This window comes from Haplochromis burtoni, unplaced genomic scaffold (assembly GCF_018398535.1).
Source record: "Haplochromis burtoni strain Fernald_Lab_line unplaced genomic scaffold, NCSU_Asbu1 Contig_16, whole genome shotgun sequence".
Lineage (NCBI taxonomy): Eukaryota > Metazoa > Chordata > Actinopteri > Cichliformes > Cichlidae > Haplochromis > Haplochromis burtoni.
The window spans coordinates 2505096-2519052 of NW_024582377.1; the positions used below are offsets into that span (position 1 = coordinate 2505096).

The 13957-nt window shown below is 43.6% G+C and overlaps 1 protein-coding gene across 3 annotated transcripts in view; it reads left to right on the forward strand.

Annotated features, from left to right (window-relative positions):
* LOC102298167 (latent-transforming growth factor beta-binding protein 2) overlaps positions 1-13957 on the forward strand; it is an 86970-nt gene that overhangs the window by 49765 nt on the left and 23248 nt on the right. For all 3 annotated transcript variants that reach the window (XM_005916848.3, XM_005916849.3, XM_042218238.1), the window contains 10 exons: positions 4775-4897; positions 4992-5156; positions 6583-6903; positions 8026-8045; positions 8254-8290; positions 8764-8838; positions 9697-9822; positions 10273-10401; positions 10580-10699; positions 11022-11141. In XM_005916848.3, the coding sequence (XP_005916910.1) occupies positions 4775-4897; positions 4992-5156; positions 6583-6903; positions 8026-8045; positions 8254-8290; positions 8764-8838; positions 9697-9822; positions 10273-10401; positions 10580-10699; positions 11022-11141 (1236 nt within the window). The remainder of the gene's footprint in view (positions 1-4774; positions 4898-4991; positions 5157-6582; positions 6904-8025; positions 8046-8253; positions 8291-8763; positions 8839-9696; positions 9823-10272; positions 10402-10579; positions 10700-11021; positions 11142-13957) is intronic.

The window sequence follows — 13957 nt, forward strand, 5'->3', positions numbered from 1 at the left end:
AATCACTGTGATCAAATAAACTCACTGTCCACTTCATCGGGTATATCTTGCTAGTACCAGGTTGGACCCAACTTCAGGACCTCTTTAATCCTTTGTGGCATAGATTCAGCAAGGTGCTGGAAAGATTTCTCAGAGATTTTAGTTCATGTTGACATGACAGCATCACACTTGCTGCTCCTCCATTATATTAATTTACGGTTCCACCACGTTGGATCGAGGTCAGGTGAATGTGGAAGCTAGTCGAATAAAGTGAACTCATTGCTATGTTCAAGAAATTAGTTTAAAATTGTATGAGCTTTTTGACATGATGTGTTCTGATGGCTTTTACCGAAAGCAGCCATCAAAACATGGGTGCACTGTGGTCATGGACAATACGTAGGTAGGTTGTGGCATTTAAATGATGCTTAACTGGTAGTAAGGGGCCCAAAATGTGCCAAGGAAACATCCATCCACCATAACACCACAAACAACAGCCTGAACTGTTGATACAAGGCAGGATGGATCCGTGTTTTCATGGTGTTTACTCCAACTTCTGACCCTACCATCTGAACGTCTCAGCTGAAATCAAGAGGCATTAGACTAAGCCCATCTGCTTCAAGGTTTAACATTTTTGTGTGATCAGAGATGCTCTTCTGCATACCTTGGTCGTACCAAGTGTATCTTTGAGTTACTGTTGCCTTCTTATCAGCTCATAGCAGTGTGGCCATTATCTAACAAGACATTTTCTCCTGGAGAACTGCTGCTCCCTTGATGCTTTCGCTTTTTCTGATCATTCTCTTTTAACCCTAGAGATGGTTTTGTGGGAAAATTCCAGTAGATCTGCAGTTTCTGCAATACTGAAGACCAGACAAGCCTGTCTGGCATCAGCAACCACATTCAAAGTCACTTAAATCAAGTTTCCTCCACATTGAATCAGAATACTTTATTGATCCCTGGGGGAAATTAGTTTTTGTTACAGTGCTCCATTATAAACCAACATTAAGACAAGACAGATATATATACATATTAAATACATACATACATAAGTCACTCATAAATAAATAGCTGGAAAAGAAACATGTGTAGTTGTATAGTTGTATACTTAAACTTAAGCAGGTTGTTTTGACCATGTCTACATGCTTAAAAGAACTAAATACATGCCTGTTCTAGTCATTGATAGACACCAAATCCACTATCTTGAATGTTACTCGTGATAGCTACATATGAATCATTTCTCCACCGCCTAGAAGGGCTGCTTATAGTGGCCATCTAGCTCGTAGCACATTTCTAGAGCAGAAGGACTGCTGTTGTCATTTGCAGGTAACAACACAAAATGACATAGACCTCCAGCAGCAACCTGGTTAGCCCCCCAGTGGGGAAACTCGAGTTTGCAAAGAAGTACTTTCAAAATCTTCAAATGTTCAGATTATACTGTGGTAACCGATGATGTACCTGGAGAACACACTTAATTAAAGTCCTTGCTTGGGAGACTGACTTTTTTGCCCCCCACTTCCCATGTCTGGGAAACAGGTCAAGACCACAGTTAGGGTTTGTCTGGGGTCAGAGTTCAGCAGTCAATAAGCACCTGGGGCTCCTGTTTTAATTGGTCTTGGGGTTCTGAGTTAATGTGGTAGGCTGTGATCGTGGCATGGATGGCTCTCTGAGTACTTGTGAGCATCAGATTGCTGCTTTGCCTGCTTTTCCCGTCCATCTGTATGTAAAAACAAACGTGGTTGTCCCTGAACATATACACTGTGTTATCGTCCATTTCAACATCCCAGCAGTGGCTGTTTGTCAGCTTGTGTTTGGCTTAGGAATCAGTAAACACCCACAGTGTCAACTCTCCCGCTAAAGAATTCCAACCATTTGCATTTGTTGGTGTCAGTAAATAGCCTTGGAAATGGATCAATAAAGTGTACTTTATTGATCCCCGTGGGGAAATTCCTCTCTGCATTTAACCCATTCACTCAGTGAAACAGCCACTGGGCGCCCGGGGAGCAGTGTGTACGCACGGTACCTTGCTCAGGGGTACCTCAGGGTAGCCGTTCAGTGGATTTGAACCCCCGACCTTGGGGCCACCACTCTACCTACTGAGCTATCTACCTAACACTGACAACTGAGGCTAACAGTTTTGACGTTACAAACTGCAGCTTTTCTGATGGCTCACATTATCATGTCATGATCCAAAGGGCAATGCTTGCTGAGGCATATGGAGTAGAACAACCTAAAAGTCCAGTTTTGACTCTCCGTATAGAAGACCTCATCCTTTAGTTCAGCAAGTGCAACATGTTTTCTGCAGAGAACAATCACAATATTGATGTTTTCAGGTAATTATTGAGCAGGACGCTCCTGTTTTCCAATAATGTGTCGAGCAGCCAATGAATGTAGAAATTTATCTTTCTATTATTCATGCTTTTCTTCTGTGATTGCTTCAAGATGTTTCCCTCTTCCAGTTGCTCCTTTCCTGAGTTCCAAAAAAGCAAAGCTGACAGTTACCCACAATATTTACTAAAGTGCTTTAAATCTGCGTTCGGCTGCTGCTCCGTTCCTACAAAAATTATTTCTAATTTAAGGACTTTTGCTATCTGCCAAGAAGGAAAAAAATCAGCTTTTTCTGAGATTTTGTCATTATTATTAGGATGGGGTCAAGCCCTCCTTCCTGTGGCTCCAGTCTCGAGCTGCTTGTAATGTGTTTTATTGGAACAGAACAGGGCTTGTCTCGTATTTGGTAATAGTCCTGATTTACTGCCAGTCTGCCTACATCCGCTGACCTTTGCGGTCAGTGACATCGTCGCCACAGCACGATAAGATTTCCTATCAGCGTCATGCTCTCAGGTCTCAGACTTCAGAGATGATTCCTTATCTTCAGAGGCTTCCTTCTCAAAAATTTAGGTCACTGAATTGGCCATTTGTAGCTGTGGTTGTTAGATGAAAAAGCCCGCAGAGATGCATGTGCAGGCCCTGTTGTGGGTGGTAAACTAGTGCTGGGAGCAGGTCACATTACTCATACACCACTTCAAAGAGGAGATTAATGAAGTCTTATGCAACTCTTTGGACATTTTTGATCAAGTTAATAAAAGCTGCTTATGATTTCACAACACTGACATTTGACACTCATCGTGTCGACTTGCTAGCCTGGTATTCAGGCTGCAATACTGATAGAGAAATATGTTGAAAAAGCCTGGTTTTCCCAGTAATGGCGCTTTTGCTAAATTCTGACCATGTGTATTCACTTCACAGACTTCCAAAGTGGTCCAAAGGTGCTCTCTTTACTCACAACCCAAAATACACAGTATAGGGAGCAATGTTGCCAGTTTGCTTTACATAGTTTCTGTAGATAATTCTGTAGGTGTTCACATGGGTTTTGAACAAAGAGGGGAAAGGTCAAGTAAGCAGCAGACTGTTTGACGCTCAAATCAGGGAACTTTGTCATGTGCTGGTAGACTATAAAAACAGTCACGCTAAAAGCCGTGAGCTCTTACCACAAGTGAAGTTTGTCAAGAAGAGCAACCAAGCATAAATTCAGAATAGATGTTGAGATTAGCGCTGGTCATGGAAGGTTGCCACGGAAGCCGGTTTCAATTAAATCAACCACCAGCAGACTGTAACACTACCACTAATCTGGGACTCGACTGAATCATGGATTAAAGACCATGAGATAAATGGTGACCTGATTTCAGGTGTCCAGACGCTACCTGAACTAAAGTTAAATCACTACAAAAAGTGTAGACTTGGGGGAAACCGGCATGACATCAGTCGTTTCTTCACACTACGTCACTGTAAGGTGGAAAAGCGCAACGAAAACCCAAAATGGAAACGAAAAAGGGGCGACAAACAACAAGAAAACCATTAAGGCTTTCCCTGGATTTCTTTCAGCCCATTGATTTTATCAGCCCTGACCTTTTGTAAGCTCACTTTTTCCAGCAGGAAGGAAAACAACAAAACAAGAGCAGATTCATTAAAATTGGGGGAAAATCTGTGGTGGCAGGTTGTCGGGTTCTAGTCGTCAATGCAGTGGGAAAAGACCTAATGATGTACTCTTTGTTTAACACGGTAGAACAACAGTCCTTGCCTGGTCCCAGTGTGACCACATGACTAAGCGCCTTAAGCATGTCCCCCTATGCTTCTGGCTGGCACACTTGTTAGCTTGTCTCCGTTTACCTTAGGGACTCAGGAGCTCTTGGAGCGAGAGGCAAACTCCTCTGGCCACTCTACCATTTCTGCATGTGGTTTAAGCCAGACAGAGGAAAAATAAATAAATTTTAAAAAATCTCTTTAATAACTTTCACTTATTGACGTAAGCTGAGGATCTCGTAACCATATTGGACGCTGTGAAGGAAAGATGCTGAGGATGATGACAATCTGAAACTCTCAGTGATATGCTCTATGTCTACATAACTGCACATGTTCCCACAGCTGCAATATTTTACTTTCCAAGCAAGACAGGATTTTGAGCGTGTCTTGTTTTACACCCGTCAAATGTGTACGTCTCCCTCCTGTCATCACGATTTCATGCACTTGTGTAACCTTAATGTTTCCATATTTCATCGCCTCCCCACGGCGAGCGGCTTTGCTTACATGATCTGTTGCAATTTTCTGACACCTTTCAATGTGTGAATCATTGCTGCCCAGTGTATTGGAAAGAAAATGCACCAAAGTTGATATTGATATGTGCAGTTTTGGTGGGGGGTGAGACTGAAAATCGTTTTTTTTCCTGGGAATAAACATGACTTCATGAAATTTCCATAAGCCAGGATATATTTGAAATGACTGATGTACTCTGCCTATTTCACAGACATCAACGAGTGCCTGTTGCCTGGAATATGTAAAAACGCTGAATGTCTCAACACCAAAGGAAGCTACAGGTGCACATGTAAACCAGGCTATATGTTAGATCCTGCCAGAAGCCACTGTGTCTGTAAGTATTGCTTGTTTTTTTGGATTCGTAACACACACTTTAAGACTAGGCTTTTTTATGCCTTTCTTGTGTTCCAATTTCTCTTCTCTACCAGCGGACAAAGCAGTGTCTGACCAGAGGGCGCCGTGCTACAGGTCTGTTTCAGCGGCGACATGCTCTCTGCCACTCACTAATCACCTCACCAAGCAGATCTGCTGCTGCAGCAGAGTGGGCAAGGCCTGGGGGGCTGGGTGTGATCGTTGTCCTTTACCAGGATCAGGTACAGCCCCAAAAGCTACCCTGTGCTCCTCTTCTGCTGACCCAAAAAATGATCTTGTTTTCTATTTCTGCATTGACTGTACTCCCCTTCTTGAGTTAAACGCTTTTGCAGAAATAAAGTGTTGCATGCAATCTTATGCAAGGGCTAGCAATGGTAATGAAAGAATAGGGGGAAAAAATATTTACCGCTCAGTCACCATTCTGTTCTTTGCCAGGCGTGTAACGCAGTTCAAAATAGCTAGCTGTGTTTGGAGTGGAAAAGGACCAAAAACATAACAGTTTTCATATTTTGGAGGCTACATAAGAGTGGGAGTCAGTCTTGTGTTATCGCTCCAACCCTCAGAGAGAAACCCTACTAATAAACCGGCAAAGCTTCACAGCAGAAATGCGTGACCTCGCCAAGTGAAACATGGGAAGTAGTTGTCGTTTTTTCATACTGATTTAATCTTCAAAGTCTCTGAGAGAAACAAGCTGGTTTTATTGAGTGTCTGTACTGGCCAGTGATTCATGGGGATTGTCATAGATCAGATATCATAGACACAGACCTCCACGGTGCTGCTCAGTTAGGACCGACGCAGTGCATGGGCGCACGGCCTTTGATTATTTCGGACGTTAGCTGTTTGGATGGCCTGAAAAGCTGTTAGACCCCTGAACAGAGCAGCCAGAGCCATTACTTGTGACTCGGTAACAGGAGCCCAATGAGTTTAATTCCATATTTACGCCGATTCTTCAGATGTGGCTTCTGATCATATATAGCCCCATTTCCCTCCACTTTAAATTCATCATTCAGTAGCCTATCATATCCACGTTTCCTGTATTTACACAAGCGTTTACAGTGACCGCATATCTGTCATTACTCATATCTCTATTCCAGACTCTTTTGGCATAGAGTAGCCGGGTTTCAGGTCAGGTAGGGGACAAAGAGCCTCTCACTTGTAATGGATTCACCATTGCTGAGGCTTTTTGGACTCCGATACAAAGAGGTGCAGTCTCCCGCCTTTTATCTAGCCAGCCAATCCTCCATTAGCCTCTCACTCACATGCCTTTCCACCAAAGAGTTCAAAGGTCATTCAGCATTACATGATCCTCTACTTCCCACAGTTTGAGAGTGCCGATATGCCCACATGTTTTCAAATCCCGTCGCTGTTAGCCTCCTCTGACAGCTGTCACTGGCCTGGCAGCTTGCTAAGTTCTGCAGCAGTCACCGAAACCCAATCTCCCTGTTCACAGCAGAGCATAAAGTACAGCGTGCCTGTCGTAACTGTATTACATGGATGGCTTATGGTGTTACTTTGAATATCAGATAGAAATAAGAGCCACGATTATGCTGTCAAAAGTTAAATGTCAGTTTTTCGAGCTGAAGCTCAGAATGCAGAGGTGATGTTTTCGATCACTTACTGGTCGCTCCTGTGTCTCCTGTGCTGCAGACCACTTCAAGGAGATCTGCCCCGCTGGCCACGGATACACTTACTCGCGATCTGACGTCCAGATTTCTCTTCGACAGCTGGATGATGTCGAGCTGCAGAGCATGGGAGTGTCACTCGAGGATGAGAGCCCTACTTATCCGCAGTTTCCATTTTCTCAGCCTTCGTTTCCCAGTGGGCCCCAGTACCCCAGCTACCCCGAAACACCGCAGCTACCCCAATACCCCGAATACTTTGAGACCCCACAAGCACCCCAGTACCCTTTGACTCCACAGCATCCCTCACATCCAGCCAGAGAAACACCTAGACCGCCACACACAGATGGTAAGAATAAGTTTTATGTTGGTAAATATTTGCACTGTATGACAAAGAGTTGAAACAGTGTTCTTGGCGAATGCGTAGGCCTTGGATGTTACCTAAACATGGTATTCATTTAAACCCGAGGATGTTTCAGTCAGGACCACCATACAGTGGTCAAAAGAAGATTGTCATTTCTCTGGCAATGATTTACATTTGACCGTATGGCTCCGATCTGGGACCTGGAAAGCACAAGTCAGCCTTTCATGCCAGGCAAAGCAGCAGCAGGGCCATTCAGATCAGAGCAGGCATCACTGAGAGCAGATGACATTCATTAAGTCAGACCCAGAAGAAAAGGGGGAAGCTGGGGTGGAGCTGTTCTGCAAAGTGTCTCGAAGATGCAAAGCAACTATAAGTTGGCTAGAGGAGCTTAAGTAGTGCTTAAACAACACATACCAGCTGGATGCATCAAAGGGGATGAGCAGACCCATCAACTGACATGGGCTGGCACGTAGATCAGCTGATGAGTTTTTGATTTTTGCCACAGCCCGTGACATAAACAGTTCAGAGCAGCTGCAATGATTGCACAATGGCAGTTTTTTATATACAGGATGCAGTGCATTAACATTATTGTGAAAATGTAAACATCAACAAGCTGCTTTGATCTCCGTGAATAAAAGCTTGATAGATGGAACATATTCACAGCCGTCTAAGTGAAACCCCAGCGAGCATCAAAAAAAGCACACAAGTAATCCACACGGATCATGAAGCTTAATCCTCAGGATTTTAAGCAAATGCATCTTCCTGATTTAAGCTTTGTGAGATACTGTATTGGCAGTGCTGCAACATTTTGATTTGTATGTGGAGACAGTTCTTTAAATATTTTGGGATTTTTGTCTTCATTATCGGAGATATCTAATTCCATGTTTTTCTTTCATTTTTCATGTACACTATCTCTCACAAATATTTGAAAAAAAAATCTGGCCAATTTTTGTTAGGGAAAAAAAAGGATCACCAAAGCTGCAGACGAGTGTCTAAAGGCAACATGCGTGTATACATAATTGAACAAAAATGTGTTTGTGATGGCACATGTTAATGCAGATGTAATTTGTTCTCCACTGATAAACTTTTCCTCTTTTTTTGTGGTAGATGTGGAAAGTCTGAGCCCGGTAAGTTGGTGCATGCTTCTTCTCGGCATGTGTTCTAGCTATTTCAGCTGGAGGGTTTGTTAAGATTATATAACTTCTTCAGACCACATTTTGGTAGATGCGCACATCTAATTAGCACAGAATTTACCAACAATGCTGTGAATATAAATATGGTGGTGAAAAATGTAGCCCAATGTTTTTTAATGAGTAATATTTGCTCGTTTTCCAGCCAGCTGTTGTGACAGAGTTACCGCCGCAGTATCCAGGTATCTTCTCTTTTCCTTCTTTATTCATTCAGATCATACGAGACTGGTAGTTGAACAAGTGCCTCCAGCTGTTGTTTATTGCCTCTTTGGGTTTGATTTACAATCTCTAAGCTTTCTGTCAAGCACAGACATGTTGTGTAATTTCTATAAACTGCTCCCACACAGTAGTGGCATTCACAGTCCTTACTTTGCCCTCACGCCAGGGAAAACACTGACATTCAAGTCTGAAGGCTATTTTCAATGAGTCTACCTGATTTATTTTGGTCATTGTCATTTTTTTTAGCCCGGAAAAATGAGTAGATCGCTTTTATAGTCTTGAATAGGCAGCTAAGGCATTAGAGTGGCTGGCAAATCAAGCGGCGTCTTGTTTTGGTTGTAGAGACTAGAACCTGTCAAAGTTTAAGAGAGATTTAGTTGCCTTTGTCATTTGTGCTTATCTAGTGCCCCATGACTCACCTTAACTGTCTTAATAGATATTTTTCCGGACTTCCCGAGCATCAACCCGAGGCCGGATTCAAAGGAACCATCCCATACTGATTCAGCTACAGGTAAACAATAGACTAAAAAGTCACATTATAGGAAATCAGATATATTCAGCCCCACTTCATACATCTAAAACAAAACAAACAACATGACAGTGAACAGGTGGACAGGAAGTTGCTATGCGAAAGAGCACCACAGGGCTCAGCTCTTCATTTTTTATACACTCTGTAAACTTCTGGCAGACAGCAGCACGACTCATAAGGCATTTTTGTAGGCTTACCCAAAGTGAAGCTGGAGAGAGCTTAATTTGACCTCTTTTCCCAGAGCCAATTTGGCTTGAAGCTGCTATTCTGCACAGAGGGTGAGAGGGCGAGAAACCAAGAAAGAGTGTGCCTTTTGGAAGAGGAAGCTACTCTGAGTGGACAGAGGCCAGATTTATGAAAAACTTAGGAAGAGCACGGGACATGGTGAAAGCGTGTTTGTGTGACAGACTCAGCGAGAGAGTGACAGAGAGATTTAGGAAGTGAGAAGAATTTTTAGTAATCTTATAGAGACATGGGATTTTTTTTCTTTTCGTCAGCCAGACCCAGAGGCCCAGTTTAACATGGCTCTTTTGGACAGAAAAACACAAGTACAAAACTAATGTCAGGCTCTACTGTGCATGACCTGTTTCTTGCCGAGCACTTTGTACGCGCTCCATACCACCTGTTGGAACGCTACAGTGCTGTAAAACCAGCGCTCCCATCCACGACTCCACCTATAAAACAGCACGATGAGTTCCCCTGGAGAACAACATGTGTTCGTGGAATGCACATTTATATCGTTTTTTGTTTTTTTAAACCAATGTTGCGCAACCTTAGGTCACAAATAATCTTGTTTGTTTTTCAAGTGACAACTCTGCACATCTTTGTTCCTATCCATAGGTATTGACAAGTGTGCCATGACCCCCTCTATATGTGGCCGTGGGAGATGCGTTTCTGTGCAAACGGGCTACATTTGCCTCTGCGAGCCAGGATTCAAGCTCAGTGCACTGCAGACCAACTGCATTGGTAACTAACAAATGGAGCAAGAGCGAAAAATGAAGCAAAGCAGGGGTAACAGTGGGACACTCAAAGAGAAGGAGGAGCACACAAACACACACAGACATGCTGACACCAGATGCCACGGCAGCTCTGTCCGTCATCATCACAGTAAAAGCCAGTCTTCATCACCAGTGATTATAAACCTTTGAGAAATTAAGTGAGCCAAAATGATAGGACTCTGTTTGTTTATGCTACCCTGTCCTGTGATGCTTGACAACAGCTCACGTCCCACCCAGAGAGCTGATGCTGTGGTCCTTTTTTTTCGCAAAGGCTTTTGGACACAGCCTCTGCTCCACACAGCTGGGTTTTGGCCCGTGTTGTTTCTGTTTCATAAAGGAAGCTCTAAAGTCGGTGCTTTAAAAGTGTACTGTGCTGGTGAAGTGCAACAGCCGCGTGCTTTCCTTTCTTTTTCTGTAGATGTGAATGAGTGCGATGAGGATCCATGTGAAGGAAAGGGACGTTGTATAAACAGCTATGGGTCCTACACCTGCCACTGCCACAGTGGCTACAGCCAGGTGATCACTCAGAACAGGAAGTTCTGTCAAGGTGAGACACAGCCCCAATCAGCAGCAGGAGATATAAAGTTTCCAATGGAAACTAAGCACTGCAAGTCCTCGTCTGTCAGCGCCGTTCATTTTAAAAGTATTCTGCCCTAATTAATGCTGCGGAACACAACAGTAACTTTCTTTTTTCCCTTCTCCTTGGTTTTCATTCAAACTGGCAGACATGAATGAGTGCAGCATGCCCAACAAATGCCAGAATGGCAAATGCGTCAACACAGAGGGATCTTACACCTGTGAATGCAACGCTGGCTACGCCAAGTCTCGGAGAGGCGTGTGCGAAGGTAACTTGCGTGCGTGCACAAGCAGCTACGCACACAGGCTCAAGTTCACATAACAGGGCAGTCCTGGCCAGGCCTATTTGTTTGCTTCCATGAATTAGCTGAATGAGCTGGGCACTAACAAAACACATATTGTATTTTCCTTTAGTCAAAGCCAGGAAGAAAACTTTGCTCATTCTGTGACAGACGGACTGTGTATGTGTACATTTGCGGCCTTACACCCTCTCTTTCTTCCATGCATGCACGTATTGTCTTAGTAACATTGATTTAGCAACAACTCATTCAGATTTTTCTTTTTCATATTTTCCACTTTGTCCCGGAGCAGATATAGATGAGTGCAGAGATCCCAGCTCCTGTCCCAACGGTGTCTGCGTCAACACTCTCGGCTCCTTCCGGTGCCAGGTTTGCGGACCAGGGTTCAGGCCTGTCGGTGAAAGATGTGTGGGTAAGGCAACCTCACACCCCATTATAGCAGTGGCACCAGTACCCAGGATCCTAAGGGTGTTTCCAACCGCTGCATGGAAACAAACAGGGCTTCCCTATTATGTATTAGGTAACTTTTACCTACTTGAAGCTGCTGTTCCTGGTTGGCATCACTCGAAAAAACCTAACAAAAAAACAAGGCAACAGGCCATGCCATTAAAGATGTGTTGACAGCCGATGATGCAGTACAGCTCCCCAAATATCACAAGCAGAACTAAATTTGCAGGATTGTGGCTTTTTGCTCAAAGGGACTGCTGATGTGCATTAAAATGATAAAATAAATAGTATTTTCGCTTCAAACGACTTTATATTGGATGTTTTATGTCGAGCAAGGAGCACTTCTGGGCCCCAACGACAGCCCAAAAACCACAGTGATGATGGCTATATAGCATGGACTGAGAGCACGACTCCACCGCCTTTGTCTATTCAGTGCTTCCACGTATAATAAATCGACTCCTCCACCCGAGCAGCCCCAGAATATCCCAAATATTGTTTAAACACATCCACCGTGCTATTGCTGATCTTTTGATATCACTGGCCCTGTAAAAAGATTGTTTGTAATACTTCAATTTGGGAGAGTCCAAATATTTTCTCTTGGCTACAGCCTTGAACAAACAGTGTATTATTGTTGGAGAGCTCTCCCGGCAGAGGCGAGCGAGGCTTTATTACCACTGCTGGGCTAGGTGAGTGTTTCAGGAGACGTATGAGAAGGTCGAAGGCTCTGTTCCCCCGCCGCTAAAAGGTCCCGGCACGCAAACAAATTTTCTCACTCACCCGTGATGTTGTCTGTGGCCCGCTGTAAAGGTCTCGCTGCAGATTACTAGACGTGACCACACAAATGGCTGACAGATTACACTCGGTATGTGTTTTGTTTAAGATTACACGCCAGCGGCTACCAACCTAAAAGTGGCCCTGTTACATAACAACCCAACTGCTGTTAGTTACCACATCCCCTCCGTATGACCTTGCACCCCTCTAATTTGTTTGGAAACTTAAGCTCCCGGAACGGAGTAACGCAGAAATGCTCGCACGGCGAAAAAGCACGACGGAAAATATGGAAGTAAACTTCAGTGACACGTCTGACTTCTTTAAAAATTGATTTATCAGTGAGTCAGTTGAGCGACGCTCAGGTTTAAAGTCTCACAATTTCTCGTGCTACCAAAGAAAACACCGCTTTAGCCGCTTTCATGTTTCTGCCAGTCTGCTATTATTATACATTCTCTGTAAACCCGTGGTGTATAAATAGTAACTGAGAGGAACTTCGTAAATGAGGGATAACGCCAGAGGTAAATATTTTTGCTCTGGACATTTGCACAAGCAGCGCTAACAGTCCTGCGGCATAGGTCTGCCGCTTCGGGGGTCACATAAAACATACAGCATCAGCAGCAAGTTTCCAGCGTTTGCTTCAGTCAATTGCCGACAGCACAGTGCAGTAGTTTGAATCCAATTGACCAAATCGTGGATAAGCCTAATTGTTGGTGTGATTGAGAAAACGGTTCCACTCCCTTGTCGGGGCTTATCGCAGGCAGGCCTAAGAGATGCCGGGTGATAGCAGAAACAAAACACTGGGCCACACTGACAGACATCTGGCAGCGCCCGTGGTTAAGCAAACAAAACCCGCTCTGTGACTCTCGTGCAGTTTCCAGCGTGTGTGCTCAGTCTCCGAACATTTATCACCTCTCAATACGATCTTCTCTTCTCCCTTCCTCCTTTCGCAGACCGCCTCCTTCCTCTTTGATAGTCTTCTTCTCAGTCGCCCACACGATCACACTTCACTCTCATTCTCTTCCCGCAATTTAATCTAACCTAAAAAATAAATACGCCACTGTTAACACTTGATAAATTCCACTACAATGCTATAAAACACTGTTTCTACATGAGGTTTTCCACAATTATGATTCCTGGGTCAACAGCTCTGACTCATGAGGTGGAAAAGACGGCTACTTCCACAAATAGTAAAAGGCTTTCATGAATGAGGCATGGTCTGCGCACTGATGTAATTTAATGACTGCTGTTTGTAGTCATTACACACACTAATTATGCTGTAATTGTTTCCCTTTTCCTGCTAAACAATGCTGACACGGCCCTTATTTTCAAAGGAGATCTAGAGCGTTTTTTGCTGTGTTGTGCTTTTTTCATTTTGTCAGACTTGTATTTTTTTAAAGGCTTTATTTACATAAAAGTATATTTTTTCATTTACTCCCAGTGTCATCAAGCCAAACAGAGACATTTTTTAATTTTATATCCAAAGATTTTTGTGTGCAGAGGCCAATTTCTGAAAGTATAAAAAACAAATCTATAATGTTAGATTCTGCAAAAATGGTGAAAATGTGTGTTTTTTGTTCTATTTTCAGTGAGCTAAGCCTTTTAATTTATGCTCGTCCCACAGCACAGTTGTGGCAGGGTGAAACCTAAAATCTGTTCATCCATCCATTTATCCATCCATGCATCTGTCTTCTTAACCGCTTTTCTAACTTATGGTCAGAGTCGGGGCTGAAGGTTATCCCTGCTCTGATGGCCGGTCCATCACAGGGCAGCAACATGCCCGCAGATCCACACGTGTGGCCTTTTTAAAATCACCAAGCAACCAGAAAGCCATGTGCTCGACGAAAATCTTGCAAGAACAGGGGGAACATGCAAACTCTACACCAGGGATGTCAAACTCATTTTAAATCATAGGCCAGATACAGCCTGCTTTGATCTTTAGTGGGCCACACCAGTGAAACACTTTCTGTCAGTGTAAAGAAATTTAACTACATATTTAACCCCTGCAATATC